The sequence below is a fragment of the Myotis nattereri genome (assembly GCF_964212035.1).
Source record: "Myotis nattereri genome assembly, chromosome: 20".
In the NCBI taxonomy this organism is placed as follows: Eukaryota; Metazoa; Chordata; class Mammalia; order Chiroptera; family Vespertilionidae; genus Myotis; species Myotis nattereri.
This window is the reverse complement of record NC_138096.1, coordinates 525,058-552,736: the sequence shown is the minus strand read 5'-3', so window position 1 is coordinate 552,736 and position 27,679 is coordinate 525,058. Positions and strand designations below refer to the sequence as shown.

The 27,679-nt window shown below is 65.8% G+C and overlaps 2 protein-coding genes across 3 annotated transcripts; both read left to right on the top strand.

The window, feature by feature from the left end:
* Nucleotides 1–491: 491 nt before the first annotated feature.
* On the top strand, nucleotides 492–22,701 carry IPO9 (importin 9). The gene is made up of 24 exons (XM_081114478.1): nucleotides 492–662; nucleotides 4,431–4,492; nucleotides 4,708–4,794; nucleotides 5,383–5,584; nucleotides 6,696–6,784; nucleotides 7,591–7,677; nucleotides 8,114–8,233; nucleotides 8,309–8,409; nucleotides 8,528–8,586; nucleotides 9,213–9,364; nucleotides 12,039–12,137; nucleotides 12,745–12,851; nucleotides 13,118–13,257; nucleotides 14,912–15,071; nucleotides 16,487–16,713; nucleotides 17,805–17,953; nucleotides 18,483–18,611; nucleotides 19,152–19,427; nucleotides 19,590–19,756; nucleotides 20,048–20,181; nucleotides 20,687–20,809; nucleotides 21,053–21,163; nucleotides 21,255–21,331; nucleotides 21,805–22,701. The coding sequence occupies exons 1-24, from the start codon at nucleotides 503–505 to the stop codon at nucleotides 21,913–21,915; spliced, it is 3,129 nt and encodes a 1,042-aa protein (XP_080970604.1). The 5' UTR covers nucleotides 492–502; the 3' UTR covers nucleotides 21,916–22,701.
* Nucleotides 22,702–23,760: 1,059 nt separating this feature from the next.
* SHISA4 (shisa family member 4) lies at nucleotides 23,761–26,462 on the top strand. Of its 2 annotated transcripts, none has more exons than XM_081114479.1 (5): nucleotides 23,761–24,277; nucleotides 24,534–24,705; nucleotides 25,102–25,232; nucleotides 25,670–25,834; nucleotides 26,038–26,462. In XM_081114479.1, the coding sequence occupies exons 1-5, from the start codon at nucleotides 24,232–24,234 to the stop codon at nucleotides 26,082–26,084; spliced, it is 561 nt and encodes a 186-aa protein (XP_080970605.1). In that variant the 5' UTR covers nucleotides 23,761–24,231; the 3' UTR covers nucleotides 26,085–26,462. The 2 variants fall into 2 exon arrangements, 1 of the variants encoding a protein (XP_080970605.1); XR_013997275.1 differs by having other exon boundaries at nucleotides 24,123–24,277; nucleotides 25,102–25,266; nucleotides 26,038–26,457.
* Nucleotides 26,463–27,679: the final 1,217 nt, after the last annotated feature.

The window sequence follows — 27,679 nt, the reverse complement described above, 5'->3', positions numbered from 1 at the left end:
CCTAGCTACACATTTCCCCCGTCTTTCGGGTCATTTGTGGAGACCGTCCCAATAGAATTTTTCTTGTTTTGAGGCAGACCATTCAGAGACCCCATTTCCCACGTCTTCGCACGTTTTGAAGGGCTGCTCAGAAAGCGCGTGTGCCCTCCGTCGGGACAAGTGGTCACCTGAGGGAGCAATACAGCAACATAGCACACACATCAAATCGCATACATGTCCACACGTGTGTAACCCCTCTATTGAAAAGAATCCGCATCATTAGCCGGCACACCTGTATTCTGCGTTAGGGCTCAGTTACTCAGAATCCCAGCTCTGGCGGAGGAAGGTGCAGTTCCGATCACCGCCGAAGGAGGCGCTGTCCGCGGAGGCCGCCGCGCCCTCCCGGCCCCCGGCGCTCCCGCCGCCGCTGGTGCGCAGGCGCGGCCCCGCGGATTGGCCCCGCGCGGGCGCCGTCGTCCGGGGGCGGGCCCGGCCGCGGGGCTGGCGGGCTGAGCGCAGCAAGATGGCGGCGGCGGCGGCGGGCGCGGCCTCGGGGCTACCGGGGCCGGTGGCCCAGGGCCTGAAGGAGGTGTTGGTGGACACGCTCACCGGCATCCTGTCGCCGGTGCAGGAGGTGCGCGCGGCCGCCGAGGAGCAGATCAAGGTGCTGGAGGTGACGGAGGGTGAGTGCGAGGCGGGCGGCCGGGGCGGCACCGGGACGCGGGACACGCTGGGGCCGGGGGCGGGGGCGGCGCCGCGGGGGCCAAGGCCGGGCCCTCGCATCGAGGCCGGGCCCGGGGGCCGAGGCCGGGCCGTGCTCGGTGGTCCAGGCGCGCCAGGACCGAGAGGCCGGGCGGGCGGCGCCGTGCACGGCGCGGGCCGGGGGCGAGGGCGGCCCTGGGTCCCGGCCCGCGAGTCGGGGAGAGCCCCGCGCGCCGCCCCGCGCCCCGGCCGCGCTGCCTGCGGGCCGTTCTCCGGGGCGGCGCCCCCCCTCCTTTTGTGCGCTTTGTCCCGCGGGCGCCGGGGCGGTGGGGCTGCGGCTGCAGGCGGGGCGGGCCCTTCTCCGGGCCCTTCGGGCACCGACGCGCTTGGCCCGCCGGGGCGCCCCGTCCGCACCCCACGGTGGAGACCCTCCAGCGCCGCCCCGCGCCCAGCGCCGCCCGCGCCTCGCGTCCCGGACTTGGGGTGTCTCGGGGGGAGCGTGGGAGGCGCTCCCGGCCGGGGGCCCAGTGGGCGAGCGTCGGCCCCTGAACAGGGAGGTCGGGGTTCATTCATTCCCGGTCGGGGCCGGGCCCGGGCCGTGCGCTCCATCGCCGGGGGCGGGGCGGGGGTGCAGGAGGCGGCCGACCCGGGATTCTCTCTCACCATCATGGATGCTTCCCTCCGTCCCTCCATCCCTCCATCCCTCCCCCCTGAAGTCAGTGAGGATGTTAAAAACTACAGGGAAAGGAGGACTCGCCTCCCCTGCCTGGGACCGACACCCGCCCGCACCCCGGCCGAGCTGCGGGGACGACTTGGGCTCCAGCAGGTGCAGGCGTGCCCCCGCAATCCGAGTCCCTGCGCCCTGGGTGTGCGGGAGGACAAGTGACCGCCGGGAGCCTCCTGGCGGTCAGGCACCGCGGGGACGGAGTCTAGGGCCTCCCCCGAGGGTGCCCGGTGGTCCCGTCCCGTCCCGTCCGGACCCGCTGCCCCCGAGCCCCGGGGCAGGGCCGGCGCCTTCCCAGGAAAGGGTGGTCCCTGCCGGTGTTGGCCGTCGGCCGCAGCCGCCCTCGGGCCCTGGTCCTTCTCGGCCAGGTCAGTCCTAGGGCTCCAGCCCCTCGCCTTCCTCCTCCTCGGGGGCCTGGACGTGAAGAATTACACGGACGCGGAGCTCTGCGTGGGATGGGGGGACTGGAGGAGCGCACGCGGGCCAGCAGGTGGCGGGGGCGTGGCCGCGGGCACCAGGGCGGCAGGTGGGGCGTGGCTGCGGATGGGGGCGTGTCGGGGGCGTGGCTGAGGACACCAGGGCGGCAGGTGGGGGCGTGGCGGGGGCTGAGCAGCAGGTGGGGGCGTGGCTGTGGGTGGGGGCGGGGCTGAGCGGCAGGTGGGGCGTGGCTGTGGGTGGGGGCGGGGCTTCGGGCGGCAGGTGGCGGCGTGGTGCAGACGTGGCCCGGCAGGAAGGCTGAGCCTGGGTCCCGCCTCCAGCTGAACGCGCTGCTGGGGCCCTTGGGAGGCTGTGTGTGGGTTTAAATCGCCCGCTCCCTGAGTTTATCTGGGAACCATGGAAACGCACCCCGTGGTGGCCTCATTTCCATGGAGGATGGCGCGTCCTCCGAGGCAGTCCCCCTTCTCTCCTGGACTCCTCTGGCCTTTGGGTGCAGAGTGCCTCCCGTCTTACCTTCTGTCCGTGACACGTCAGTGGTCCTTCCCGCCTTCGCGTGAGGGTGCAGCTCTGGGGTCCCAGCCAGTCGCCCAGCTCTGCGCCGGCCGATGAATGAGCACGTCGTTCTCCCTGCTTTGAGTGACTTCCCGCTGTAGTTTTATTCTCGTGGGAAAGGCCCTGCGTTCTGGTCCCAGGAACAGGCTTCCCCGGACTTGGAGTGAAGGGGATCGGGAGCGTGTCTGCTCCTCGAGCCGGCGATGATCGGAGCGCCATGGGCTCCAGGTCGGTCGCAGCCCCGTCCTCGTCCCTCCCACCCGTCCATGAGCCGTTTGTTAGAGCCTCGCGCGGGAGGCTGGTCCATCCTAAGGCGGACAGGTGGCCACCTGCCAGGCCATGACCCCCAGGCTTGAAGATTAAGTCGAAGAATCTCTAATGTGATTTGGGGGAAAGGGCAAAGGTCAGCTGTCAGCTCCCTGTTAAATGGACAGACAAGGAAGCATGACGTGTCTGAGGGGTTCAGGGGTGGAGGAGATTTTAAGAAGCAGTTATCTTAGGAAATGGAGGTTGCTGGAGCCAAAGCACACCCTGGCCATGTAGGCGGCCACTGATGGATTCCAGGAAAGGCCTTGCCTGCGTTGGCGTTTCCAGAATGGAGCCTGTCCTCTCAGCCAAGGAGGAGGAAGAGGAGGATGAGAGTCTCGCTGGCTCCCGCGGCCCCTTCCCAGGCACCCAGGTGGCTGCTTCCTCGGCCCGGGTCCCGGAATGGCGTCCTGTCCTGTGTTGCCATCCTCGCTGTCACTGGCGTCTGAGGGAAAGCACAGCATTTCAGGGTTCACTGGAGAAGGAGAGGCCCCCGGCACCTCAGGCAGCGCCCCCTCCCGCGCTGCAGCGCCCGGCACTGAGGTCGGGGAGCCAAGCCTTCCGGCCTTTCCGAGGGGGCTGGATTGGGGTTTGATAGCAGGGTGTGCGGGAATGTTGCTGTACCCCGATAGAGCAACAGTAAAAGGCAGGTGCTCTCCAGCGCGTTTTCTAATTGCACCTTATTCGATAGGCAGCTGAGACCTCGCATTTTACGAACAGTAGCGAGCGCCTGGCCAGGCTGTGATGGCGTCTTCCGACGCACGAAGCGTTTTACGTTTTATGAGCCCAATTCGCCTCTTCCTCTTCGTTCTCCTTGTGTCCGTGACGTATCGGGACGTCATTGCGAACCCGGCCGTGGAGTTCTCACCCTGTGCTTCCTCGGGTCTCGCGGTCAGGCTCTCGGTCCGCGACTCATTTTTGTCTGGGGAACCCAGTGTCCTTTCCCGTCGAATCGACTGGACGCCCCAGCAGAGGTCACGTGGCCATGGATGCGGCACTCTGTTCTGTCTGTGTGTCTGTCTTTATGCCAGAACCTCCTGTTTTGATCGCTGTAGTTTGTGGTCAGCTTGGAAATCAGGAAGTGTGAGTGCTCCAGCTTTGGACTTCTTTTGGTCTTTTGTGCTCCCTTGAGATTCCAGATTAATTTTAGGATGGATTTTTCTATTTCTGCAAACGAACAAACAAACAAAAACCATTATTGGGATTCTTACGGGGGTTGCATTTAAGGATCTGAATTTTATTTTGGGAGTAAAAGCTGTTTAGCCTCCCGAATGCATATCAAGATGACTGCTTTCATGGCTCATTGGAAACTGTGAACTTCAGCGGTTGTGCTGAGGGACTGAGCCTGTGAACGCCAGCTTCCCGTAGACTGGGCATCGTCTCCCGTCCGGTGGTGCGTATCTGAGCAGCTCCTGAAATCCCACTTTTTCTGTGGGGTCAGATGGTACAGGTGTCGGTTAGATCCGCATCCGGCACTGGTTCCAGTGGAAAGCGCTACCGTCTGGGAAGGGAGGGGCCGGGAGGCGCCTGTGGTGATGGAGAAGGTGACCTGGTGCTGGCCCTTCCCTGCGGGCCCCCGCCGCCCCCTGGAGGGTCCATCTTGGCGTCATCAGTGCTTCGGTGGAGCAGGCTCCTGTCGGAGGCCTTCCCTGCCGGCACCAGGCTTATGGCTCAGTCGTCGCTGCGGCTCTCCTGCCCCTCTTGGACTCACAACCGTTCTCTCTTCCAGAATTTGGTGTTCACCTGGCGGAGCTGACCGTGGACCCCCAGGGGGCCCTGGCAATTCGTCAGGTAGGTCCAGCCTGACGGGTCCGATTTATAAGGAACTCCCTGCGCTCGGTCCTGAAGCTTGGTTGTGGGAAAGAGGAAGCGTAAAGCCTGTTTGTGAGTGACCTGGGGCTCGGTGCAGAGGTAGCTGCTTCGGGTGACGGCCGGGCCGGGCGCGTGGCGTGTTGACGTGTGAAAAAGCCTTTCCTTGCTGTGGACACGGCTTGTTCTCTTCACAGCTGGCCTCGGTCATTCTGAAGCAGTACGTGGAGACGCACTGGTGTGCCCACTCGGAGAAGTTCAGGCCTCCAGAAACGACGGAAAGGGTGAGTCTGCCCCACAGCAGGAGGGTCGGAGGGCTGGGCCGAGGAGGCGGGCGGGTGGCTGGCGCTGAGGACACAGGATAAGGGGTGAGACGTGCCCGGGTGGCGGGCCGACGGCGTCAGGCCCCAGTCTGCAGTGTTTTTCTTCTAAGCTCCAGCTTCCCAGAGCTGTGTGAGGAGGAAATGGAGTGCCGTTGCTGCTGGGAGCAGAGCTGTGCAGCCATCCTGGGCCCCTGGGAAGCCCTGAGGCGCCGGCTGTCCCCAGGGCAGGGCTCCCGCGGCTGTGGACCGTCTGTGTCTGGCAGATGGTGGCTGCGGCCTGGGTGCCGAGTGCGGCGTGCCCTGCGGCGGGGACGGGGTTTCCGTTCATTTGTTGTGATTAAGTGGGTGTCCGTGGCCGCGGGAGCCGGACTGCGGTGCTGGCTGCCCGGTGTGGGGCCGCGGGAAGTGGGAGTGGACTGTCGGTCAGGGTTACGCTCCGAGGAACTCGAGATGGTTAGTGTCTCCGTGCAGAGTCTGGCTCACACGGAAGCTGGTGGGACTCTGCTGACCACGCGCAGCCTGGTCTGAGGGCGGCGGCTTCCCCCGCAGGCCAAGATCTTCATCCGGGAGCTGCTGCCCAGCGGGCTGAGGGAGTCCATCAGCAAGGTGCGCTCCAGCGTGGCCTACGCCGTGTCGGCCATCGCCCACTGGGACTGGCCTGAAGCGTGGCCCCAGCTCTTCAACCTGCTCATGGAGATGCTGGTGAGCGGGGACCTGAACGCCGTCCACGGAGCCATGCGCGTGCTGACAGGTGAGGAGCCCTCGCTGGCGTGGACCCTGCTCCCGCGGCCGGGCCGTCGTCCTCACCGGACGCTGTGGTGGGGGCCCCGGGCAGCAGGACCTGGCCTGTGTGATGCCCGCTGGGCTACAGCCCCTCCCGCCCCGTCCGCTCTCTGCAGGGAATTCACTTGGTGTGGCATCTGCTGCTCGAACCCTCACGCTCAAGGCCAGGCTGCAGCGGGTGGTTAAGCGCTTGATTCAGATCATGTTCTGGCTTTACCCCGGGTCTGGGTTCCGTGTGTGTAAAACTAAGATATCGTACCTGCCTCAGGGGCGTTTCGAGTCATTTAAATGAGCTCATCTCTGTAAAGCATTCAGTTCAATCACTGGGGTGGTGAGCACTCGTCAGTTCAGCCGTCATGGTTGTCAGCATCTTCCTTATATCGTGTTTTGTTGGAGTTCAACCAGGACAACGGGAAGAACAGTCCAGCAGAACGGAGTGCTTGCACTTGTAGTCCAGGCAGAGGGGGCGGGTCTCCCTCCTGAGCTTGAGGGGTGCTCACCGCTGCCTCGTGGGGGTTTGGACGTCAAAGGGAGAGGCATGGCCCGCACTCCCCTCCCCTTCGGGTCTCATTCCGCCAGCCGGTTGCGTTGGGCACGTTGTCTGTGCCGTGGGCAGCAGGCTCGCGCCCTAGGTCAGCAGGCGCCGCTCCCTGGGAGAGGGGCGTGGAGAACGGAGGTGGAGCCCCGTGAGCTATATGTGCATCCGAACAGCTCGCCGGGGAGTGTGGGGACTGGGACCAAAGGGGAGGCGCCTTGACGTGCACCTGAATGTTGACACGTGGCCACAGACCAGGTTCACACAGTTTTCCGACGGCGGCCTCACCAGCTCCACCCGCTTCTGTCAGACGTTCCTCGGGGCCTAGCGAAGGTTTCTTTCCTGATCTCGTGTCGCCTCCTCTATCTCTGACTCGTTCCCTTTCCTTTCCTGCCAAGTATTGAGTAGCTCCTTCCTCCCAGGCAGGCCAGCAGGCCGGTGTCGGTGCCTGTTCCTCCTGCTGGGGAGCTGCCGCTGGAGGCAGTGTGGCCTTTTCCCACGCACTGTCTGTACCACGCAGACCGGGCCCCTTGTTTCCTTGTAGAATTCACGCGGGAAGTCACGGACACACAGATGCCCCTCGTCGCCCCCGTCATCCTCCCCGAGATGTTCAAGATCTTCACCATGGCCGAGGTGCGAGGTCCCCCCAGGCCCCAGAGCCAGGCCGCAGGCTGCGCAGCCTCCCCTCCCGGTGGGAGCCCGTGTTTGCTGCCCATCCCCAACGTGAAGATAGAGCAGGGGTCCTCAAGCTACGGCCCGCGGGCCACATGCAAATACAAATACTGTATTTGTTCCCGTTTTGTTTTTTTACTTCAAAATAAGGTATGTGCAGTGTGCATAGGAATCTGTTCATAGTTTTTTTTTTAAACTATAGTCCGGCCCTCCAACGGTCTGAGGGACAGTGAACTGGCCCCGTTTAAAACGTTTGAGGACCCCTGAGATAGAGTGACCGCGATCCTTGTCCAGACCGCTCACCTTGATAGACTCCTGCACCCTGTGGCCGGAAGTCCCGGGCTGACCGCCCCTCCCGAGCTCACTTCCGCTGGGCACTGAGGGCAGCTGTCACCGCGGTGCTCACAAAGGAGTTCATGTCCCACACGTAGACATGCTAACAAGTGTGAACGGAGCTCGTCCAGTCACGCAGCAGCCGGGGGGGGGGGGGTGCTGCCCCCGCCTCCTGCTCTGTCCCCGCCGAGGGCCTGCACGCTGCGCGCACACATCCGCGTGCCGGGTGTGCAGGCAGTGCCAGGCCCCGTGTCCCATCAGATCGCCCGCGAGGGCTGTGAGCATGAAGGCTCATTCCAGCGAGTCCCAGCTTTTGCTGCCTTGCGTTCCCTGAATGGCAGGATCCGTCCCAGGGAGCCCCGTCACGTCGGGATTGAGGGGTCGCAGGCGCACAGACCCCGTCCCATGGCGTCACGGCTGTCTGCCTTTCCCAGGTGTACGGCATCCGGACCCGCTCCCGAGCTGTGGAGATTTTCACCACGTGTGCCCACATGATCTGCAACATGGAGGAGCTGGAAAAGGTACGGGAACCCTGGGCTCACGGTAGGGCGCCCCATTGCGGGCAGCGTGCTCTGCAGGCAGCACACCCCCGGGGCGCGGGGACACTGGACGCCGGGCAGTTGTCAGGTGTGGGTGGCTCAGTGTCCTGTTGAAGACTTATTTCTTCCAACACCTCGTCCTGCTCCTGCTCACCGAGGCCCAGAGCTCACTGGTGTGTCACGGCCTCGTGTGGGGGCCTCGCTGGGAACGCCGACCCTGGCTTCAGAGGCGGCTCGGAAAGCGGGTCTGGGGTGGCGGCTTCGAGGAGGCCACGCGCAGGGAGGAGCCCACCAGGGACTTGGCCGTGGGATTGGCCGGAGCCTGAGGATCTCAGAGCCTCGCGGGCTGGTGGACGGGGCCCGGCCCCCGATGGGCCGCGTCGCTTCTGACTTCGCTGACGTCGCTCTCTGGCCTCAGGGTGCAGCCAAAGTCCTCATCTTCCCTGTGGTGCAGCAGTTCACCGAGGCCTTCGTGCAGGCCCTGCAGGTCCCCGACGGGCCCACGTCCGACAGCGGCTTTAAGATGGAAGTCCTCAAGGTGGGCAGCGGCGCCCGGGAGCCCGGGGCTTGAGGGCGCCAGTCCCTGACCTCTGCTGTGGTCTCCCCGGCACAGGCGGTGACCGCCCTGGTGAAGAACTTCCCCAAGCACATGGTGTCCTCCATGCAGCAGATCCTGCCCATCGTCTGGAACACCCTGACCGAGAGTGCGGCCTTATATCCTTCCGGCTGGGCCGGCCGCGGGGCGGCTCCCCAGGTCCCCGCCTAGTGTTAGCGCCCACCCTCCCCTTAGAGCGCGTGTGAGCAGATTGTTCTCCTTCACTCCCCGTCATACTTACGTGAGGACAGAGGTCAACTACACGGAGGAGGTGGAAGACCCCGTGGACTCGGATGGTGCGTGGCGCGGCTGCCGCAGGAAAGGCGGCCACGGGAGGCTCGCTCCTCAGCAAGTTCTCGGTCGGGTTTCCGTTTGCTGTGCTGGGGTGGGAGCAGGGCGCGGGCCCGAGTCTCACGGTGCTCCCAGGCCCGCCAGCCCGGCCGCTCCGGCATTCTGTCTGTCTGAGCTGGGCCCCGGGGGCTGACACTTGCCTTCTGCTGCATTAGTTTTTTTTTTGTTTTTTGTTTGTTTTTTTATATATATATATATTTTATTGATTTCTTACAGAGAGGAAGGGAGAGAGATAGAGAGTTAGAAACATCGATCAGCTGCCTCCTGCACACCTCCTGGGGATGTGCCCGCAACCCAGGTACATGCCCCTGACCGGAATCGAACCCGGGACCTTTCAGTCTGCAGGCCGACGCTCTATCCACTGAGCCAAACCGGTTTTGGCATGCAGTAGTTTTAAGTATTTCAGGTCAGAACACACCTGCTGGGAAATAGACTGCTGTCCCCCGGCCGTTCCCTGGCGAGCAGTGTTCCAAGTGACGTGAACAGCGTCAGCGGCACAGAGCACGTTTATCCCCAGCTGCGTCCTGTCCTCCACGCTCTTGTCGCTCAGTTGTCTCTGCTCTTCCCGCAGGCGAAGTCCTGGGCTTTGAAAACCTCGTCTTCAGCATTTTCGAGTTTGTCCACGCGCTGCTGGAGAACAGCAAGTTCAAAAGCACGGTCCGGAAAGCCCTGCCCGAGCTCATCTACTACGTCCTGCTGTACATGCAGATCACCGAGGAGCAGGTGAGCGCCAGGGGCCGGGGCCGGCGGCCGCGGCGCTTCTAAAACAGACACGAGGGGGTACCTCCTCCCTCGGCGTGCTGGGGAAGCTGCAGCACTGCGCCTGGCCACGGCGCCTGGGCCCTGCAGGACCCGACCCAGGCCCTCGCCCGGAAGGACCCCCCTTCTCTGTAAACAGAGACGAGGTCACCATTAGACAAAAGAGCACGTACGACACAAGCATGTGACTCACGTCAGCCACCAGCATGGACATCACCTTCACATGAAACCCCGTCGGGTCTGGTCTCTTCAGAAAGCGGATCTGAACGAGGAGCGGGGCCCTGCCCGTGCGGCTCAGTGGGGGCACGTCCTACGCACCGCGAGGCCACAGCTCCATTCCCGTCGGCCACGGATCAGGGCTGCGGGTTGGGGCCTGGTTAGGGCCCGTAGGAGAGGCAACCAATCGATACTCCCTCCCGCATCACTGTTTTTCTCTGTCCCCCTAAAATCCGTGAACATCCTCAGGGGAGGATTTTTTTTAAAATATATTTTTAATATATTTTATTGATTTTAGAGAGGAAGGGAGAGGGAAAGAGAGATAGAAACATTAACGATGAGAGATAATCATTGATCGGCTGCCTCCTGCACGCCCCTACTGGGGATTGAGCCCGCAACCCAGGCATGTGCCCTTGGCGGGAATTGAACCTGGGACCCTTTAGTTCCCAGGCCAACGCTCTATCCATTGAGCCAAACCAGCCAGGGCAGGTAAGGATTTTTTTAAAGGGTAACAGCTGATTGACAGGCAGAGCTGGTGCCCTGCCGGTCTGAAGCTAGTGTCCCTCAAGGGCGTTGCCTTCACTGCTGACCTCTCAGAGGCTTCTCACACCAAAGAGAAACGCCTTGATGCTGGGCTTTTATTCAAGAGAGCAAAGGGCTGAGGTCCCCCCGTGTGCACGGTGGAAAGAGGGAGCAAAGGGCTGAGGTCCCCCCGTGTGCGCGGTGGAAAGAGGGAGCAAAGGGCCGAGGTCCCCCCAAGTGCGCAGTGGAAAGAGGGAGCAAAGGGCTGAGGTCCCCCCGTGTGCGCGGTGGAAAGAGGGAGCAAAGGGCCGAGGTCCCCCCAAGTGCGCGGTGGAAAGAGGGAGCAAGGGGCCGAGGTCCCCCCGTGTGCGCAGTGAAAAGAGGGAGCAAAGGGCCGAGGTCCCCCCAAGTGCGCGGTGGAAAGAGGGAGCAAGGGGCCGAGGTCCCCCCGTGTGCGCAGTGAAAAGAGGGAGCAAATGGCCGAGGTCCCCCCGTGTGCGCGGTGGAAAGAGGGAGCAAAGGGCCGAGGTGCCCCCAAGTGCGCGGTGAAAAGAGGGAGCAAGGGGCCGAGGTCCCCCCAAGTGCGCGGTGAAAAGAGGGAGCAAGGGGCCGAGGTCCCCCCGTGTGCGCGGTGAAAAGAGGGAGCAAAGGGCCGAGGTCCCCCCAAGTGCGCGGTAAAAAGAGGGAGCAAGGGGCCGAGGTCCCCCCGTGTGCGCGGTGGAAAGAGGGAGCAAGGGGCCGAGGTCCCCCCAAGTGCGCGGTGGAAAGAGGGAGCAAGGGGCCGAGGTCCCCCCAAGTGCACGGTGAAAAGAGGGAGCAAGGGGCCGAGGTCCCCCCATGTGCGCGGTGGAAAGAGGGAGCAAAGGGCTGAGGTCCCCCCATGTGCGCGGTGGAAAGAGGGAGCAAAGGGCCGAGGTCCCCCCATGTGCGTGGTGAAAAGAGGGAGCAAGGGGCCGAGGTCCCCCCATGTGCACGGTGAAAAGAGGGAGCAAGGGGCCGAGGTCCCCCCAAGTGCGCAGTGAAAAGAGGGAGCAAGGGGCCGAGGTCCCCCCGTGTGCGCGGTGGAAAGAGGGAGCAAGGGGCCGAGGTCCCCCCAAGTGCGCAGTGGAAAGAGGGAGCAAAGGGCCGAGGTCCCCCCGTGTGCGCGGTGGAAAGAGGGAGCAAAGGGCCGAGGTCCCCCCGTGTGCGCGGTGGAAAGAGGGAGCAAAGGGCCGAGGTCCCCCCGTGTGCGTGGTGAAAAGAGGGAGCAAGGGGCCGAGGTCCCCCCATGTGCGTGGTGAAAAGAGGGAGCAAGGGGCCGAGGTCCCCCCATGTGCACGGTGAAAAGAGGGAGCAAGGGGCCGAGGTCCCCCCAAGTGCGCAGTGAAAAGAGGGAGCAAGGGGCCGAGGTCCCCCCGTGTGCGCCGTGGAAAAAGGGAGCGTGTGGCCGAGGTCCCCCCGTGTGCGCGGTGAAAAGAGGGAGCAAGGGGCCGAGGTCCCCCCATGTGCACGGTGAAAAGAGGGAGCAAGGGGCCGAGGTCCCCCCAAGTGCGCGGTGGAAAGAGGGAGCAAGGGGCCGAGGTCCCCCCAAGTGCGCGGTGGAAAGAGGGAGCAAGGGGCCGAGGTCCCCCCAAGTGCGCGGTGGAAAGAGGGAGCAAGGGGCCGAGGTCCCCCCAAGTGCGCAGTGAAAAGAGGGAGCAAGGGGCCGAGGTCCCCCCGTGTGCGCGGTGGAAAGAGGGAGCAAGGGGCCGAGGTCCCCCCGTGTGCGCGGTGGAAAGAGGGAGCAAGGGGCCGAGGTCCCCCCGTGTGCGCGGTGGAAAGAGGGAGCAAGGGGCCGAGGTCCCCCCGTGTGCGCGGTGGAAAGAGGGAGCGTGTGGCCGGCTTGGCAGCCTCCCACCGACCTCCCTCCCGGTCCTTTCAGATCAAAGTGTGGACGGCCAACCCCCAGCAGTTCGTGGAGGACGAGGATGACGACACGTTCTCCTACACCGTCAGGATCGCCGCGCAGGACCTGCTGCTGGTAAGGGCTGCCCGACGCGGCCGGCAGCTTCGCGGTCCTCAGCTCCCCTCTTGGAGAGAGGCGCCCCGCCCAGCAGGCAGTGGGTGGGCGGCTCTATCCCAGGTGTCGGGTCATGAGGGAGGATCTCAGGTGAAGTTGGAGGGTCAGGAATTCCCAGGTCATTGCTGCTGGGTCAGAGCGGGACATTTCCGACCCATCCACTCAGCGGGCTCTCGACGGTCAGGGGCTGTGCAGTCAGAAGGTGTGGATGGTCCTCGTCTCCGGCTCTGAGGGCTCGGGGGTCTCTAGGCCCACGATCTGCGAAGCTGCCACGGGCCCCGGCTGAGTGGGAGGGTTGTCCCCACGGATGGTGAATTCGGCTCACCCTTTAGTTTTCTGGGCACCTGAGAAAGGTCACCCCAAGTCGCTGTAGCAGGTGAGCCTTTCCCAGGGCGGGCCCTGCAGCCACAGAGACGCCACCCTGTCCCCTCAGGCCTGCACCCGGGGTGTGTCCAGACACCTCGGGGACGCCTGTGTGTGAAGACTGACCATTCAGCGCAATCGCATTTGCAGCTGAAGTGGGTTTGCTTTGCACAGACACGCATGAGCCCGTCTCCTGTCTCCCCAGGCCGTGGCCACGGATTTCCAGGGCGAGAGCGCAGCCGCCCTGGCTGCCGCGGCCACTCGGCACCTACAGGAAGCTGAGCAGGCCAAGAACAGCGGCGCCGAGCACTGGTGAGCGGCCGGGGGGCGCGGCCTGGAGCGCAGGGGCCTCGGCCACCTGTGACCGTCTAGTTTTAGAGCAGCCTCCCCGCCCCCGCCAGCAGTCTGCTCAGATGCTGTTATTCTAAAAGCCGAGAGAGGAGAACTCGCTTCGTTTAACTAGGAAACTGGCTGAGTGTCTGTTCCGCTCCAGGTTGAGAGGGAGGGTCGGGCTGGAGCGCCCTTTCCTGCGTGGATCGTCCGGCGCAGCCTGGTCACCAGCAGTGCTGTCCCCGCAGGTGGAAGATCCACGAGGCCTGCATGCTGGCGCTGGGCTCGGTGAAGTCCATCCTCACCGACAGCGTCAAGAGCGGCCGGGTCCAGTTCGACATGCACGGGTTCCTGACCAGCGTGGTCCTGGCCGACCTCAACCTCGCAGGTATGGCTCCGCAGGCCGCCGGCGCCTGAGACCTGCCTCCGTGCCTTGTTCCTGGAGGTGGGTGAGCCAGGTCGTGCGTCCTCTGGGGACCGCTCTTCCCACCTGGAGCTTGAGCTCCCGGAGCCCTTAGACAGCCCCGGCCTGGGCTTACCTCAGCAGCGGGAGACCCGCGGCCTCGGCACGACTTCCCAGACCAGCGCTGCTCTGGCGCTCGAGCAGGACGAGGCTGGCTGCGCCTCGAGGGCTGGCCTGGGCTCTGCTCTTGTCCAGTCGCCCCTCGGCCGGCTGAGTCAGGCCGTCTTCCTGTTGGTTTCCTGTCGTTTCCTCACACTTTATTCTTGGCCAACACCCTCCTCATGCCGTGTCCTGCCCTGCGACCACGTTGCACTGGCCTTAGAGAAAAGCGGCCGCGGGCATGTCGGGCCGCTCTCCCACAGCCCCCAGTCCTGCAAGCGGCCGGGGACTCCCTCGTGTGTCGCTGGCTCCTTGGCCTCTGCCCACGTGTGGACTCTCCTCCGCCCCACAGACCCGCACACACTGCCCACGTGGCTCCTGCGTGGACGTCAGGGACACGGCGTGCTGGCTGCAGCCCTGTCCCTCCCTCCCCTCCCCTCCGTGGACGCCCTGGGGCGCACCCCCGAGGCCAGTGCTCTGGCTGGAGGGGCAGCGTCGGCCTCGCCCTCACTCCGGGCTGAGTCAGAGGCGGCTGAGCCTCCAGGGCCGGCCTGTAGGGAGGTCCCTTTGCCTCCAGCTGCGCTGCCCAGGCTGGTGGATGCTGCTTCCTCGCCCTGACGTGAGGTCTGAGTAGCAGGCGCGTCCTTGCAGCTTCTACCCGTGGTGCCTCCTGGCGAGGCATGTGATGCGCGTCCAGGGAAAGCGGTGGGACTGCTCAGACCCTTAGCATGTTTTTGTAGCATTTGCCCCAGCGAACAGTCTTTAAAAATTCATGGAGATGTGAGAGTATTCAGTTTTCCGACTGGGGAAGGTTTAATATGTCATGTTTATTAGCCTCTCTATGGCTAAAAGCTTTTCTATACCAGCCATTTTTAATTATCAACAATCCCAGAGATTTTTCTTTGAATTTTTGTGTCAATTTTAACATATTGGCAGTGAAAACTGAGAGATTAAAATGTAAGAAATGTACGCACCCGTCCCATGAGCTGTCCGAGCCGTGGTTCGCACATCACGTAGCCTTTGGGGAACTGCCCTGTGCGCTCGGAGAGGGAGTGAGCAGACGGGAGCGGAGCTGCGTGCCGGGGGAGACCGCAGGTCATGCTGAGTCACTGGCCTCGAGGCCTCGAGCTCTATGCTCACCAAGGTGCCCGTGGCTCAGACTGGCATCTGTGGGCATGTTTTCAGTACAAGGAGAGCGCTGGTGTGTGTGTCCAGCAGTGGCCCACGGGCAGGACAGCCTGGCAGTGAGGAGGCGTGCGGAGGGCTGCCTGGCCGCGTGGGGCGGGGTGAGGAGAACGGGGAGTCGGTGGCTTTAGTCTGAAGCGTCCGGTCTGCTTTGCCAACGGTAAAAGGTGGTGTCTTCTCTCTCCTGAGTTGTCTCTAGTACCTGGTACCCCGTGAGTGACAGGCGCGGAGGGTGGGAGGGGCAGGGGTCACAGACGGTGGTGTCCAGTCCCTAATTGCTCTCTCTCCCTCCCAGTGTCTCCCTTCCTCCTGGGTCGGGCGCTCTGGGCTGCCAGTCGGTTCACTGTTGCTATGTCCCCTGAATTGATCCAGCAGTTCCTACAGGCAACAGTTAGTGGCCTTCATGAGACGCAGCCCCCGTCCGTGCGGATCTCTGCTGTGAGAGCCATCTGGGGGTGAGTATGCCGCCCGAGGTGGCGCCAGCTGTTTCAGAGAAAGTGACTCGGAGCTGAGCCCCGAACCACAGCTGCCAGTGGATTTTGCTGCTGGAGGTTCTTCGTGAAGCTGTTCTGTGGACTGGATGGAGGAAGGCGTCCCCCGAGCGCGTCCCGCTCCCTCGCTCCTGGCTCCCTGTGAACCCACCCCGGCCGGGACCCGCCCGCTGGGCCCTTCTCTGCCAACAGCACGCCCCAGAGGCTCTGAGAGAAATGGCCCGAGGGCTGCACATGAACGACAGGAGGAGAGCCGGCCGGCCGGCCTGGGGTCGCTGCCTCCACGTGCGGGCGGTGTGGCCTGGCAGCAGCTATAGGCCAGGACCCCCTGGTCGTTCACGGACACCCCTGCCCGGCCCAGAGGGACCCTTGTGGTTTGAGGAGTATTTTAAAGTCCAACTTGAACCCTGAAATCTCCCTGAGGTCCTAAAGCCAGTCTGTCTTGCCCCTGCCTGCGTCCTGCCTCTTGAGAGGGCGGCTGGGCACTGGGACAGGTGTCAGCAAGGGGGCTCCTCCGACGTCTCGCTCGGGCCTCCATCCGCGGACAGAAGTGCCCGTGGGCGCTGGGAGACCCCGGGAGAACATGGTGACCCCCAGGCCATGTGGCAGACCAACTCTAAAGAAGGGGGTCAGGGCAGGCCGGCCGTGAGCATCAGGGTCTGACTGAAGGCGAGGCTCTGGGCGATTGGGGGTCAAACCACGGCTTCACTGGTCGTGTTGGACCGGGAACACAGCAGCTGGCACGGAACATGGTCATAAGACATGGGGTGTGTGTGTGTCTGAGTGTCTGAATTCTTGCCCAACACAGTGATTTTGATGTTAATCCATGATGAATTAACATGCACTGTAGTTCCTTCCTTTCTCTTTTTTTTAAATATGTTTTTTAAATGATTTCAGCAAGAAGTGAGGGAGGGAGGGAGAAAGAAAGATGAGAGCAAATCACTGATTGGCTGCCTCCTCAGACCTCTCACTGGGGCCAAGCCTGCAACCTGGGCTTGCGTCCTTGACCGGAATCGAACCTGGGATCCTTCAGTCTGCAGGCCCACACTCTATCCACTGAACCAACCCAGCCAGGGCAAGACACAACTTTTTAAACATTTTTTTACCTTAGTACCGCAACTTTTTAAATTGATTTGAGAGAGAGAAACATCCTTCAGTTGCCTCCCGCATGTGCCTCAACCGGGGGTTGAACCCGCCCCCTTTTGGTGTACAGGATGGCGCTCGAACCAGCGGGGCCACCCCAGCCTGGGCAAGAGCACTTCTTGACGCCCGTGGCGGCCCTGTCTCTGTTGCAGGTTCTTTAGCACGCAGGCGCCGTGGGAACGCCAACCGGGACCCGTCACTGGGAGGAAGTCATTCCTGCTTCTCTGTCTCCCCAGTTACTGTGACCAACTGAAGGCCTCGGAGAGCACGCATGTCCTGCAGCCCTTCCTGCCCAGCGTGCTGGACGGCCTCATTCACCTGGCCGCGCAGTTCAGCTCCGAGGTCCTCAACCTGGTGATGGAGACGCTGTGCATCGTGTGCACAGTGGACCCCGAATTCACAGCCAGCGTGGAGAGCAAGATCTGCCCCTTCACCATCGCCATCTTCCTCAAGTACAGCAACGGTACGCCGCCAGGGAGGGTGTGCCGCCAGGGAGGGTGTGCCGCCAGGGAGGGTGTGCCGCCAGGGAGGGCGCCACAGGCCTGCCCGCCGGGGACTGGAGCAGACCTGCCCCTGGGGGAGATGCTCTTCCGCATCCTAGGCAAGCATTGGCTGTCGGTTAGCAGAGCTGGAGAGGAGGGCTCCTGCTCTCGGGGGTCTCACCCCCTCGTAGAACCGGGGTGGGGTCGGGTGGGGTGGGAAGAGGCCTGCACTGCCTTAGGAAGGAGATCTGAGGACAGATGAACAGGGGTTCCTCTCGTCTTTATAACAGCAAAAACGTGGACGTAGAGAAGGATTCGTTTATGCCGTAAATATTAAACGTCAGGGGAATCCTTAAAGCACTGAGACAGTGTTTACATGATAAGTAATGGAGGGCTTTTCCAGATGCATAGGCTGTGACGCCAGTTTTGGTTCTGTGCTGGGAAAGGGCGTGTGTACGTCCGTACGGAGACGTCCCTGTGCTGGGAAAGGGCGTGTGTAAACGTCCGTACGGAGATGTCGTGTGGGGGGCGTGGCTGCCAGGCGGTGGGCGACGGGTTTCTTTCCTGGAACGCTTTGTAGCACGTTCTGTGTGACCCCTCTGTGGTGCGTATGGCCTGTGCTTTATCATAGAAAAGACCGAGGGTGTGTGTTTGTGAAGAGGGGGCTGCGGTGTTGAGGCTCAGGGGGTGCTCGGGGATCACTGCACGTCGGGGAGCCTGGCCTGGGAGGCGCCCACGCTGCACCCTCGGGTGGCCCTCGCCGCACGGCTCCACCCGGCACAGCCGCACCCGCTCCTCAGTCCCGTCGGGCTCCACGAGAATGAAGGCGTCGGGACCGGCTCGGGAAAAGAGCCGAGTGGTTGTCGGGTGAGCCCGCGGCCGGGAGACGGTGTGCCTCTGGAGGTGGCATCTCTCCTGTTCTTCCAGGTGGCCATGTGGCCCGCTAGGTCCCAGCTGTGTGGCGGGCCATCCACGCAGACGCCGCTCGCTAGGTTAGGGCCACACACCAGGCGTCGCTAGCCAGCGGCGTGTGCAGACGGGCGGGCGGGGTCCTGTTGCCTTGTCACCTCAGATCCCGTCGTCGCCTTGCTGGCTCAGGACATCTTCAAGGAGCTGTCCCAGATCGAAGCCTGCCAGGGCCCCATGCAGATGCGGCTGATCCCCACGCTGGTCAGCATCATGCAGGCGCCAGCAGACAAGCTCCCCGCAGGGCTGTGCGCGGTGAGTGGGCGCAAAACCACGCGGAGCAGGAGTGGGTGGGTGTGTGAGCAGGTGGGGGGGGGGGTGTGTGTGTGAGCAGGTGGGTGTGGGGGGGGTGTGAGCAGGTGGGTGTGGGGGGGTGTGAGCAGGTGGGTGTGGGGGTGTGTGTGAGCAGGTGGGTGTGGGTGTGAGCAGGTGGGTGTGGGTGTGTGTGAGTGAGCAGGTGTGAGCTCACCACCTGCACACACACCCAGCTGGCAGGACACCAGTGAATGTCGAGGTTCCGGGGGACTTTGCCGGCTGCTCTGCCCTCAGGAAGGGGTGGATCTTGAGGGCCCAGGAAAACGGCTGTTCCAGAGGTGCCTCATCTGCGAACACGCTGCCCGCGCTACCTGCTGCCCCGGCGGCCGGAGGCCACACAGCCCGCGGCCGTCAGGGGAGCCCGCGAGGAGGCTGGGAGCACACGCTGCCGGTGGTCCCTCCTTTCTCAGCGAGCTTTCTCGGGCTGCTGCCCTTCCCGCCCAAGGCTCTGACCTCCCTCCTCCTCCAGACAGCCATCGACATCCTGACCACCGTGGTGCGCAGCACGAAGCCGCCGCTCTCCCAGCTGCTCGTCTGCCAGGCGTTCCCCGCGGTGGCACAGTGCACCCTGCACACGGACGACAACGCCACCATGCAGGTACCGCGTCTGCCGAGGCCGAGGTCTGACCGGCCACGCGCTGGCCTGTGTGTCTCACGTCTGTATTTTCCGGAGGCCAGGGTCGGTCAGCTGCCAACGCCTGTGGCCTGTGGCCTGTGGCTGCCGTCGTGGAGGTGTGGGCGCCTGTGTCTGGGGTCACCGCTGTGGAGGCGTCAGACACAGACCTGGGCCGGGAGGGAGTCTTTCTGGATGGTTCTCTGAGTGAAGTCCAGGAGATGGGCTTGGGGACCTGAGCTGTGCCTGAGGCTGGTGTGTTCCCGCGCCCGGTGGGCCTGACGCTTAAAACCCCGTTTGCTGGGCCGCGTCCCTGGAGGCCAGCGTGCGCGTCTGTGAGGGCTGAGCAGCTGAGGCGGGCACCGCGGTGTCTGTGTCTGAGGGAGCAGCTGACTCCGGTGGCCGAGCCCCCAGGAGACGAGGTCCCGCTCGGGGGAGGCGTGAGCCTGGAGCGCCCGCCCCGCCTGCGCAGACCCCGGCGTCTGTCCCGCCGCTGACCTCGCGGCCGCGCCCCTGTGTCCCCAGAACGGCGGCGAGTGCCTGCGGGCCTACGTGTCGGTGGCGCTGGAGCAGGTGGCGCAGTGGCACGACGAGCAGGGCCACAGCGGGCTGTGGTACGTGATGCAGGTGGTGAGCCAGCTGCTGGACCCCCGCACCTCCGAGTTCACCGCCGCCTTCGTGGGCCGCCTGGTCTCCACCCTCATCAGCAAGGCCGGGCGGGAGCTGGGCGACAACCTGGACCAGATCCTGCGCGCTGTCCTCAGCAAGATGCAGCAGGCGGAGACGCTGAGCGTCATGCAGGTGAGGGCGCCGCCGGGGTGGGGGGCCCCCTCACTGCTCCCCGGGTCTGCGCTCCGCCCGCCCTGAGAACAGGCGGCTCCTGGTCGGTCGTGTGGGCCCGAGACGCTGGCCAGGAGGCTCCGTGTCCGTGTGTCCTGACGCGGCCCTCCCTCTCGCTCCCAGTCCCTGATCATGGTGTTCGCCCACCTGGTGCACACCCAGCTGGAGCCCCTCCTGGAGTTCCTGTGCAGCCTGCCCGGGCCCACGGGCAAGCCCGCCCTGGAGTTTGTGATGGCCGAGTGGACGAGCCGGCAGCACCTGTTCTACGGCCAGTACGAGGGCAAAGTCAGGTGGGCCTCTCCTGGTGCTGCCCCTGGTCTCCTCGGCTGCTCCGCCCCTCCTGTCCCTGACGGTCCCCGATGCCGACATCACGTTGGCCACAGTGGGCGGGGCCTCCTCTGCATGGCCCTCACCAGCCAGCCTGCCCCCGCCCGGCTCTGCCTGGCCTATGCCCAGCACACCTCCCAGCGGCCCTGGGGGCTCGCCCACCCGAGCTCTGCTTTCACGTCAGAGTCTCGGGCGTGGAGCTCGTCCCCGGGGGTGGCCTCGGGCGGTGGCTGAGGCGTCCGCGTGCCCTGCAGCTCCGTGGCCCTGTGCAAGCTGCTCCAGCACGGCATCAACGCGGACGACAAGCGGCTGCAGGAGATCCGCGTGAAGGGCGAGGAGATCTACGGCGCGGATGAGGGCGTCCGCACCCGCGCCAAGGCCGCCAAGAGTGGGTGACGCGGGGGAAACGGGAGGCAGGGGCGCACCGGGTGGCGGCCTGGTGAGGAGCAGGGGGTCCGCACAGTGGTCTCCCTCCCTCCGCTGAGACGGCAGGCGCTGTCTCGGCACCAGGGGCCCTGCTTCCAGCTCCTGGGCTTCGGGGCCAAGTCCCGTCTTGGTTATCGGCCAGCTTCGGCCTCTGACCCCAGTGCCTTGTAGGCAGTGAGTGTGCCTGACCTTCAGGGTCCTCGTCTCCAGCCGCAGGTCGTGGGGACCGCGTGCTCGGCTCCAGGCCCCTACCTGGTGCCCCAGCTTTATTGGCGAAACCTGCCTCCTTTCATTCCTGAGCTCTGACCCGTGGCGGCACCAGGCAGATGAGGGGGTGTCACCGGGTGGCTGTTGATGGAGCGCCTGGGTGTGGTCTGGAGGCGGGAGCTGGCAGGTGGACTGCTGAGCATCCCTGCAGAACAGCGTGGCCGGGAGCCGGAGTCTGAATCGAAGCCTCTTTCCCCCAGACCCTGAGCGCTGGACAAACATTCCTTTGCTGGTCAAGATCCTGAAGCTGATCATCAACGAGCTGTCCAACGTCATGGAGGCCAACGCCGCCCGCCAGGCCGCCCCCACGGAGTGGGGCCAAGGTGCTCTGCCCACCTCCCAGGGACCCTGCCTCCGCCCGCCTGCGGTGGCTCCCCCAGAGCTTCCCAGCCTCAGTCATCGTCGTGCCCGCCCCCAGGACACCCGCCCTTCCTTCAGGCTTCCTGGGGATTTGCCGCCCGGTTTGCCCATGGGAGGTGCAGGCCGCAGTCACAGACGGACCCATTGCACCTGCTCACGTCGGGGTGGAACGTGTGTGGCTGCAGCTGCTTTTCCTCCCCAAGCAGACGACTCCAATGACATGTGGGAGGACGAGGAGGAGGACCAGGAGGACGAGGAGGAGGGCGGGGGCTTAGCGGGCCAGCTCCTGTCTGACATCCTCGCCACGAGTAAATACGGTGAGCGCCCTGCCCACCCCCCACCCCCGGCGGTGCTTGCGGGCTGGGCGCCTGCCTGACACCCCCACCCCCCACCTCATGTGTCTGACAGAGGAGGACTACTACGAGGACGACGAGGAGGACGACCCCGACGCCTTGAAGGACCCCCTCTACCAGGTGGACCTGCAGGTGAGGGCGCCTGTTCATCCTGCGGCCTTGGGTTGAGTTCCTGGCTTGCTGGGAGCGGGGGGCATGGGGTGGGGTGGGCTTTGGTTCGTGTTTTATACCACAATGTGGTTACGCTTTTTTAAATAATTTTGTCTTAATATGTCTTCATTGATTAAGAGAGGGAGGGAGAGAGAGAGAAACATCAATGATGAGAATCATGGGTCGGCTGCCTCCTGCACGCCCCCTACTGGGGATCAAGCCTGCAACCCGGGCCTGTTCCCCGACAGGACTCGAACCGTGACCTCCTGGTTCATAGGCCGACGCTCAGCCCCTGACCCAAGCCGGCCGGGCTGGGTCCACTTCGGAGGCTGCGGTGAAGGTCCGGGGAGAGGGTGCTTCCCAGTGGGGCCTAAACCAGATCCAAGAGTGTGGGAGGCCACCCCTGGGTGCTGGACGCCCGGTGTCGAGCCAGCGCTGCCCTCCGCTCCCTGCAGGCGTACCTCACGGACTTCCTGTGTCAGTTCGCGCAGCAGCCCTGCTACCTGGTGTTCTCGGGCCACCTCAGCGACAGCGAGAGGCGGGTGCTGCAGGCCATCGGCATCTAGGAGCCCCCGGCACGCGGGCCCAGGCCCTGCCACTCGCCGTGTGCCGCCCTGCGGCCTGGAGCTGTGCTCTCCTCCGCCTCCAGCGCCTCCTGGCCACGGCCCCCGGCCTCACAGTGACCTGGCCGCAGTGCCGGCTGAGCTCGTCGTGCTGTGGTCACTCAGCGATGCGGGAACAGGGACTTCCCACCATCCCCAGGAGATGCCCGTCGCCACCTTCCCCACCTGCTCCTCCCCCGCCTGCCAGTTCCCAGAGTCCTCTGCTGGCCAGTCGGAAACACGGCTGCCAGGAGGACGTGTTCTCGGGCGTCTGCCCCCTTGGAGCCGGGAGCCGGCCGCCGTCCTCTACAACAGTGTTCACGTTCCGGGGCCCGACGTGAACCCCGAGGGTAGCTTCTGCCTCAGACGCCTGGGTCTCAGCGGGACTGAGGGAGCCTCGCTGCCCGCCCAGGGCCCTCCCTCCCAGGGCGACACTGCGGCCCTGCCAGGACGTCCCTCTGCCCTCCCGTGCATGACGGGTCCTCCCCAGCCGTCTGTACACGTACACAGGTGCACGCGTGTGCACACACACACGCACACGCACACACATGCACACCGAAGCCGGCAGATGGCAGTCTGCTTCTCCTCTTTTTTTTCTAGAAACGGGAGAAACGGGCTTTTTAGAGCCCACCTCTCTGGACTATTTAATACTCCTCACGCGGCCCAGGGCTGCCCCTCAGGCACCGCGACGGCGGGCGCCCCAGATGACGCGTGTATTTTTCTAGGAAGTAAAGGAATCTTCACAGATGAGTGTCCTCGCCTCTGCCTCTTCCTGGAGAAGGAGACAGGCAGCTCAGGGGAAGCTCGGTCTGTGTCGGGTCCGGGGAGAGGAGGCGGTGCTGGGGGGCAGGCCTCCCTCCCATGTGCCCCCCTCGGTGCGTTTGTAACAGCTGCGCAGCACCCTGCAGGCCGGTGGCCTCGGACAGGAAGTGGACGGAGAGAGTGAGTCTGCAGCTCAAGGAGGGGCCTGGCCTGGGCATCCGGGCAGCACCTGCTACCCAGTGTCCCTGGGCCCCGCGGGGGACGGCTGTCCCGCCTCCTGCTCTCCCTTTGAGCCGGGGAGGCGCCGGCCTCGGGAGCTGATGGCCACGGGGAGGCGCCGGCCTCGGGAGCTGATGGCCACGGGGAGGCGCCGGCCACGGGGAGCTGATGGCCACGGGGCCAGGGCTGAGGGCTGTGCGTGGCCAGAGGGACCCGATGCTGGGCGGCCTCGCGCAGCCGCACTGGGGAGGGGCCTTGTGATGGGGGCCCGCCCCACAGACACCGGCGTCGGGCCCCTTGGGCTGCGTCCAGGCGTCCGCACATTCGTCCGCGTGGCCTTCGCGCAGGTGCCCGGCTCCTCCATTCCCACCACTGGGTTCAGGGGCCACGTCTGGGCCCCGCAGGAGGGGGGAGCCGGGGAGCCCCTGTGCAATGAGACCCCGTCCTCGGAAAGGGCAGGGCTGGCCGGTTGGGGGGGTGGGCAGCCTGCAGGCCTGTCCGGGGCGGAGCGCTCTTGTGGACAGAAGTGGGACCCGCGGCAGAAATCGAGAAGGACGCCAGCCCGGTCCCATCCCCCGGGGGTGGCTCCCGGGGCAGCGACACGGCCTCCAGGCTCCAGCCGGGTCCCCCAGCGGCACCCAGGCCCCGCCCTGCTGCCCCTGCACCGGGAGCCCCGGCCTCGGGGCCGGGGTCAGAGGGTGACGTCATGAGGGAAGCCGCCCCGCCCGCCGGCAGGGGCTGGGCTGGGGGTCTCCGCCGGCCCCGCCCCCACGGGGCAGTTTCTCTGGGACCACGTGACACCAACCGGCGGGGGCGGCCGCGGGGGCGGGGCCCGCGGTGAAGGTACGGGGAGGGGCCGGGCCCTGGTCCTGGGGGCGGGGCGGGCCCCAGCGGACAGCCCGGCGGGGCACCGGCCCGGTGTCCACACCGCCCACGTGGGGCGGGGCCGCGGGAGCCGGCGGCGGGCAGCCCGGCCTGCGGGAGGCACAGCTGGGGACAGAGCGGCTCGGCGCTGCCTCAGCGGGGCCGGTTCCGGGAGCCTCGCCCCGCGCCGCCCCGGCGTCCTGGGCTGGACAGGCCAGCGGAGGTCCAGCCCTGCCCTCCGGGGGGCGGCACCGGATCCGGGCTGCTCGGGCCCAGGGCACGGATTGGGCGCTGCGCGGGGACGGGCCACCGCCGAGGGGACCGTGCCAGGCGAGGCCGGGGCGGGGCCGGGGCGTGGTCACCGCTGCCCGCCGTCCGTGCGGCCACCACACCGTGCCTGGCACTGGGCAGGACCCGCAGCGCCCTCTTCCCACCATGCCCCTCACGGCCATCGCCCTCCTGCTGCTGGGGGCCCCCCTGGGTAAGGGGCAGGGAGCCAGGAGCGGGGTCCCCGAGCCCCTGGGGGTGCTGGCAGGGAGCAGGAGGGAGAGGATGGAGTCTAGGCCCTGGAAGCCAACCCCTGAGCCCCAAGGGGAACTCGTGTTGCCAGCACCCGTGGGCTGGGGACCCCACAGGTGTGTGGGGACCACCAGGGGAGCGGGGTCCCTGGGGGAAGGGCCATGGGGGGCTCAGGGAGGCGGGGGACCCGCCTGGTAGCCCCCAGCACCCGCCCACAGCGCTGGCCAGCACCGACTGCCTGGGGTACCTGGACGAGGCCGACTCATGGCGCCTGGGCTTCAGCTGCGAGCCCCCCAGCTTCTGCTGTGGCACCTGCCGCCAGCGCTACTGCTGCGGGGACCGGAGCCTGCGGCTGTCCGAGTTCCAGCAGAAGCGCTGCCTGGTCTTCAGGTGGGCGCCCCCTGCACTGTCCCTCCTCCCAGGGCCGTCTGGGGCCCGATCTCCCTTCGCCGCCTCCACCTCCCGGTCGGGCCCTGTGGTGGGAGCCGGGGGTCTGCGCCCGCCGCAGGCCGCGTCCCGGACGGAGCTGTGACCAGGAGGCGCGCCGCCCGCCGGCGGGGTGTCTGGGCCGGGGCCCCCCTGAGAAGATGCAGGTGCCCCAGCTCATGAGTCCAGGCTTCTTCCCAAGGGACCGTGCATAAACCACGGAGGGTGCGGGGCACGCGGTCCCCGTCGCCTCCGCCTGGCCGGGAGGGAGAGGTCTCCCAGGACCGGGAGCCCAGTCTCGGGGTCCCTGCCGTGCCGCCGTGAGAGCTGCGGGTGAGACGACCCGTTCTTCGCCTCCAGTCCCAAGTTCGTGGTGGGCCTGGTCACAGCCGTGACCCTCTTCATGGCCATGGTCGCCGTCTGCTGCTGCTTCTTTTGCATCTGCCGCTTCCTGTTCCGCCGGCGCCAGCGGCTGCTGGGCCCCTTCGCAGGTGCGGACGGAGCCGCCACCAGGAGCCCAGACAGGTGGGGCCCGCCCAGGGCAGCCAAGGGGCAGCGGCGGAGCTCCGTGGACACCCCACAGCCACTCAGACACGCACGGGTGTCTGTGGGGGTCTGGGCCGTGAGCGTGAATGCTGATGTGGGTGATGGGCCTGGGAGGTCCATGTGGGAGGGACGGGCTGGGGACAAGTCAGCAGATGGTCAGCTCCAGCCCTGAGCTGCTGCCCTGTCCCGGCCCAAGGACACGCCCCCAGGCTGTGCTCTGACTCCTGGGGTCTCTACAGACAGACAGCCACCAGGGCCTCGCGCCCAGCACCCTGCTCTGCTCTGACGAGCAGGAGTGGGGCTCACCTGGGCACCCTGGGAAGGGATGATGGCGCCCCCTGGAGGCGGAGAGCTCAACGCTGACCTTGTCCCCCCCACCCAGGCCAGGACATTCCAATGAGGGGCTCCCTCCAGCCGGCGATGTACCCGTACCCCCCGGACTCCAAGGCTGACCCCGCCCCCCCACCCCAGGGCTTCATGTGGCCCCCCAGTGCTCCTCCCCAGCCTCCTCTCTACCCGGCAGGGCCCCCTGTCTACAGCCCTGCAGGTGAGTGAGCAATCCAGCCCTTCTCCTCCTGCCCCAGCCCTGCGCCAGGACCTCCCCGTCCCCCGATCACCCTGGGTCCCTCTCCGACGCCCTCTGCCTGAGCTGAGACCCCCCAGGCTGGCTCTTCCCCGAATCCCGTGCGCCCCGGGGGTGGGGTCACCTCACTGCTCCTGTGCCCGACGTCCTGTCTCTTTGGCTTCCAGCTCCTCCCCCTTATCTGCCACAGCAGCGCACCTACCCCGGAACCTGAGGGACCGTGTCTGCTGCGCACAGGGGCCCCCCCGTGTCTGCCGCTGGCCCTGGGGGTGGCAGGGGTCACCCACTCAACAGGCCCCCAACCAAGCCACCCCCTGGGCTGTGCAGGGAAGTGGACAAGAGCTGGGCGGGAACTTGACCATGAATGAGGGCTGGTGGGGGCGGAGGGGCTTGGCATTGCTGCACTATTTTGATTTCTAATGGGGGACAGGGGAGGGCCGCAGTGTGGGTCCCCGCCCTGGTCCCTCTGCTCCCAGGACCCTCCTGCTTGCCCTGGGGGGTGGGTGGGGCTCTGTCAGCCGCCTGCCCGCTGGAGCCGGCGGGCTGTCCCACGGCCCTGGCTGGGCTGCCGATTAAAGCTGAGAGGTAACTCACGTGGTCCAGGGTCCTCACTTTCCAGCCAGGCTGCCGGCTCCACACCGGAGATGGCGGGAGGGGAGCAGGGACAGGGCTGGTCCCAAGGCCCATGAGGCGGGCCTTGCCCTAGGCCCCGTCTCCCTCCTCCGAGGGCCCAGGGCAGGGTCTGCAGGTGGCCACTGTGCCAGCCATGCCCCCAGGGGTCTCTGCCACCCAGACGGCCTGGGGCAGGGCCTGAGACCGGGGTCTCCAAGGCCAGGCCGATAGCCGGGAGCAGCAGGGCCCCCAGGGCTTGGCGTCTCCCGGGGCCTCGGGGGACTTGCGGGTCTGGGCACAGGGATGGAGAGGACGCTTCACGTGCAGCCAGAGGCCTGCGTCCCTGGGCAGCGGGGTCGCGGCGGGTGGGGGCAGAGCCCAGCGCGGAGCAGCCGGGACCGGGGAGCAGTGCGTGGAGGGCATCCTCGCGGGCAGGAGGCCGCGCGCGGATGGACTTGCCCCCTTTGACCCCGGTCCCTCCCCGCGAAAGGCGGGCGCGGACCGACCCTCTGGCTCTTGCCCCCGGGGTGTCCCCAGGGGAGGCCTCCCTCGCCGCCTGGCTCCCGGGAGGGTGACGTCACCAGGGAGCCTGCGCGGGGCCCGCCAGCAGGTGGCGCTGCGCTCCCTCTTCCCGGGCGCCGAGGGGGTGGCGTCACCCGGGCCTGGGGCCCCCGGGGAGAGCCCGCGGGTGGACGGTGGTGTCCTCCGTCCTTGGTTTGGTGGAAAGGGCTCCCCGGGGGCCGGTCTGCGGGGCCTGAGGCTTGGAGGGGCCTCTCCCCGCCCTGTTCCCCGCGGGGCGGTCCTGGCCGCCGCCGACCTGCCAAGTGCGGGCCACGCGGCCCCCACCTCCTCGGAGCTGCGGCTCCAGCACAGCCACGTGCGCACAGGGCGGACGGCGGGAGAAGCGGACGCCCCGGGCGGGGGCACCGAGGGCGGAGGGGCGCTGGGGCCCGGGCTCGGTGCCCTCCGCTGTGGCCACTCCTAGCAGAGACCTCTGCAGCCCCACGATGGGGAAACCGCTCTGCCCGCCGCCACGGAGGCAGGGAAACCCGCTCGTGACTCCGACCCCAGGCGGCGGTCAGCCCTGCGGGGCCAGGGGTGCCAGGCCGTCCAGCCGGGAGGACGCGTGTGGTGCACCCCATGGAGGGAGGCGGGGCCGGAGCGAACACGCCTCACAGCCCGGCCTGGCTCCCTCTG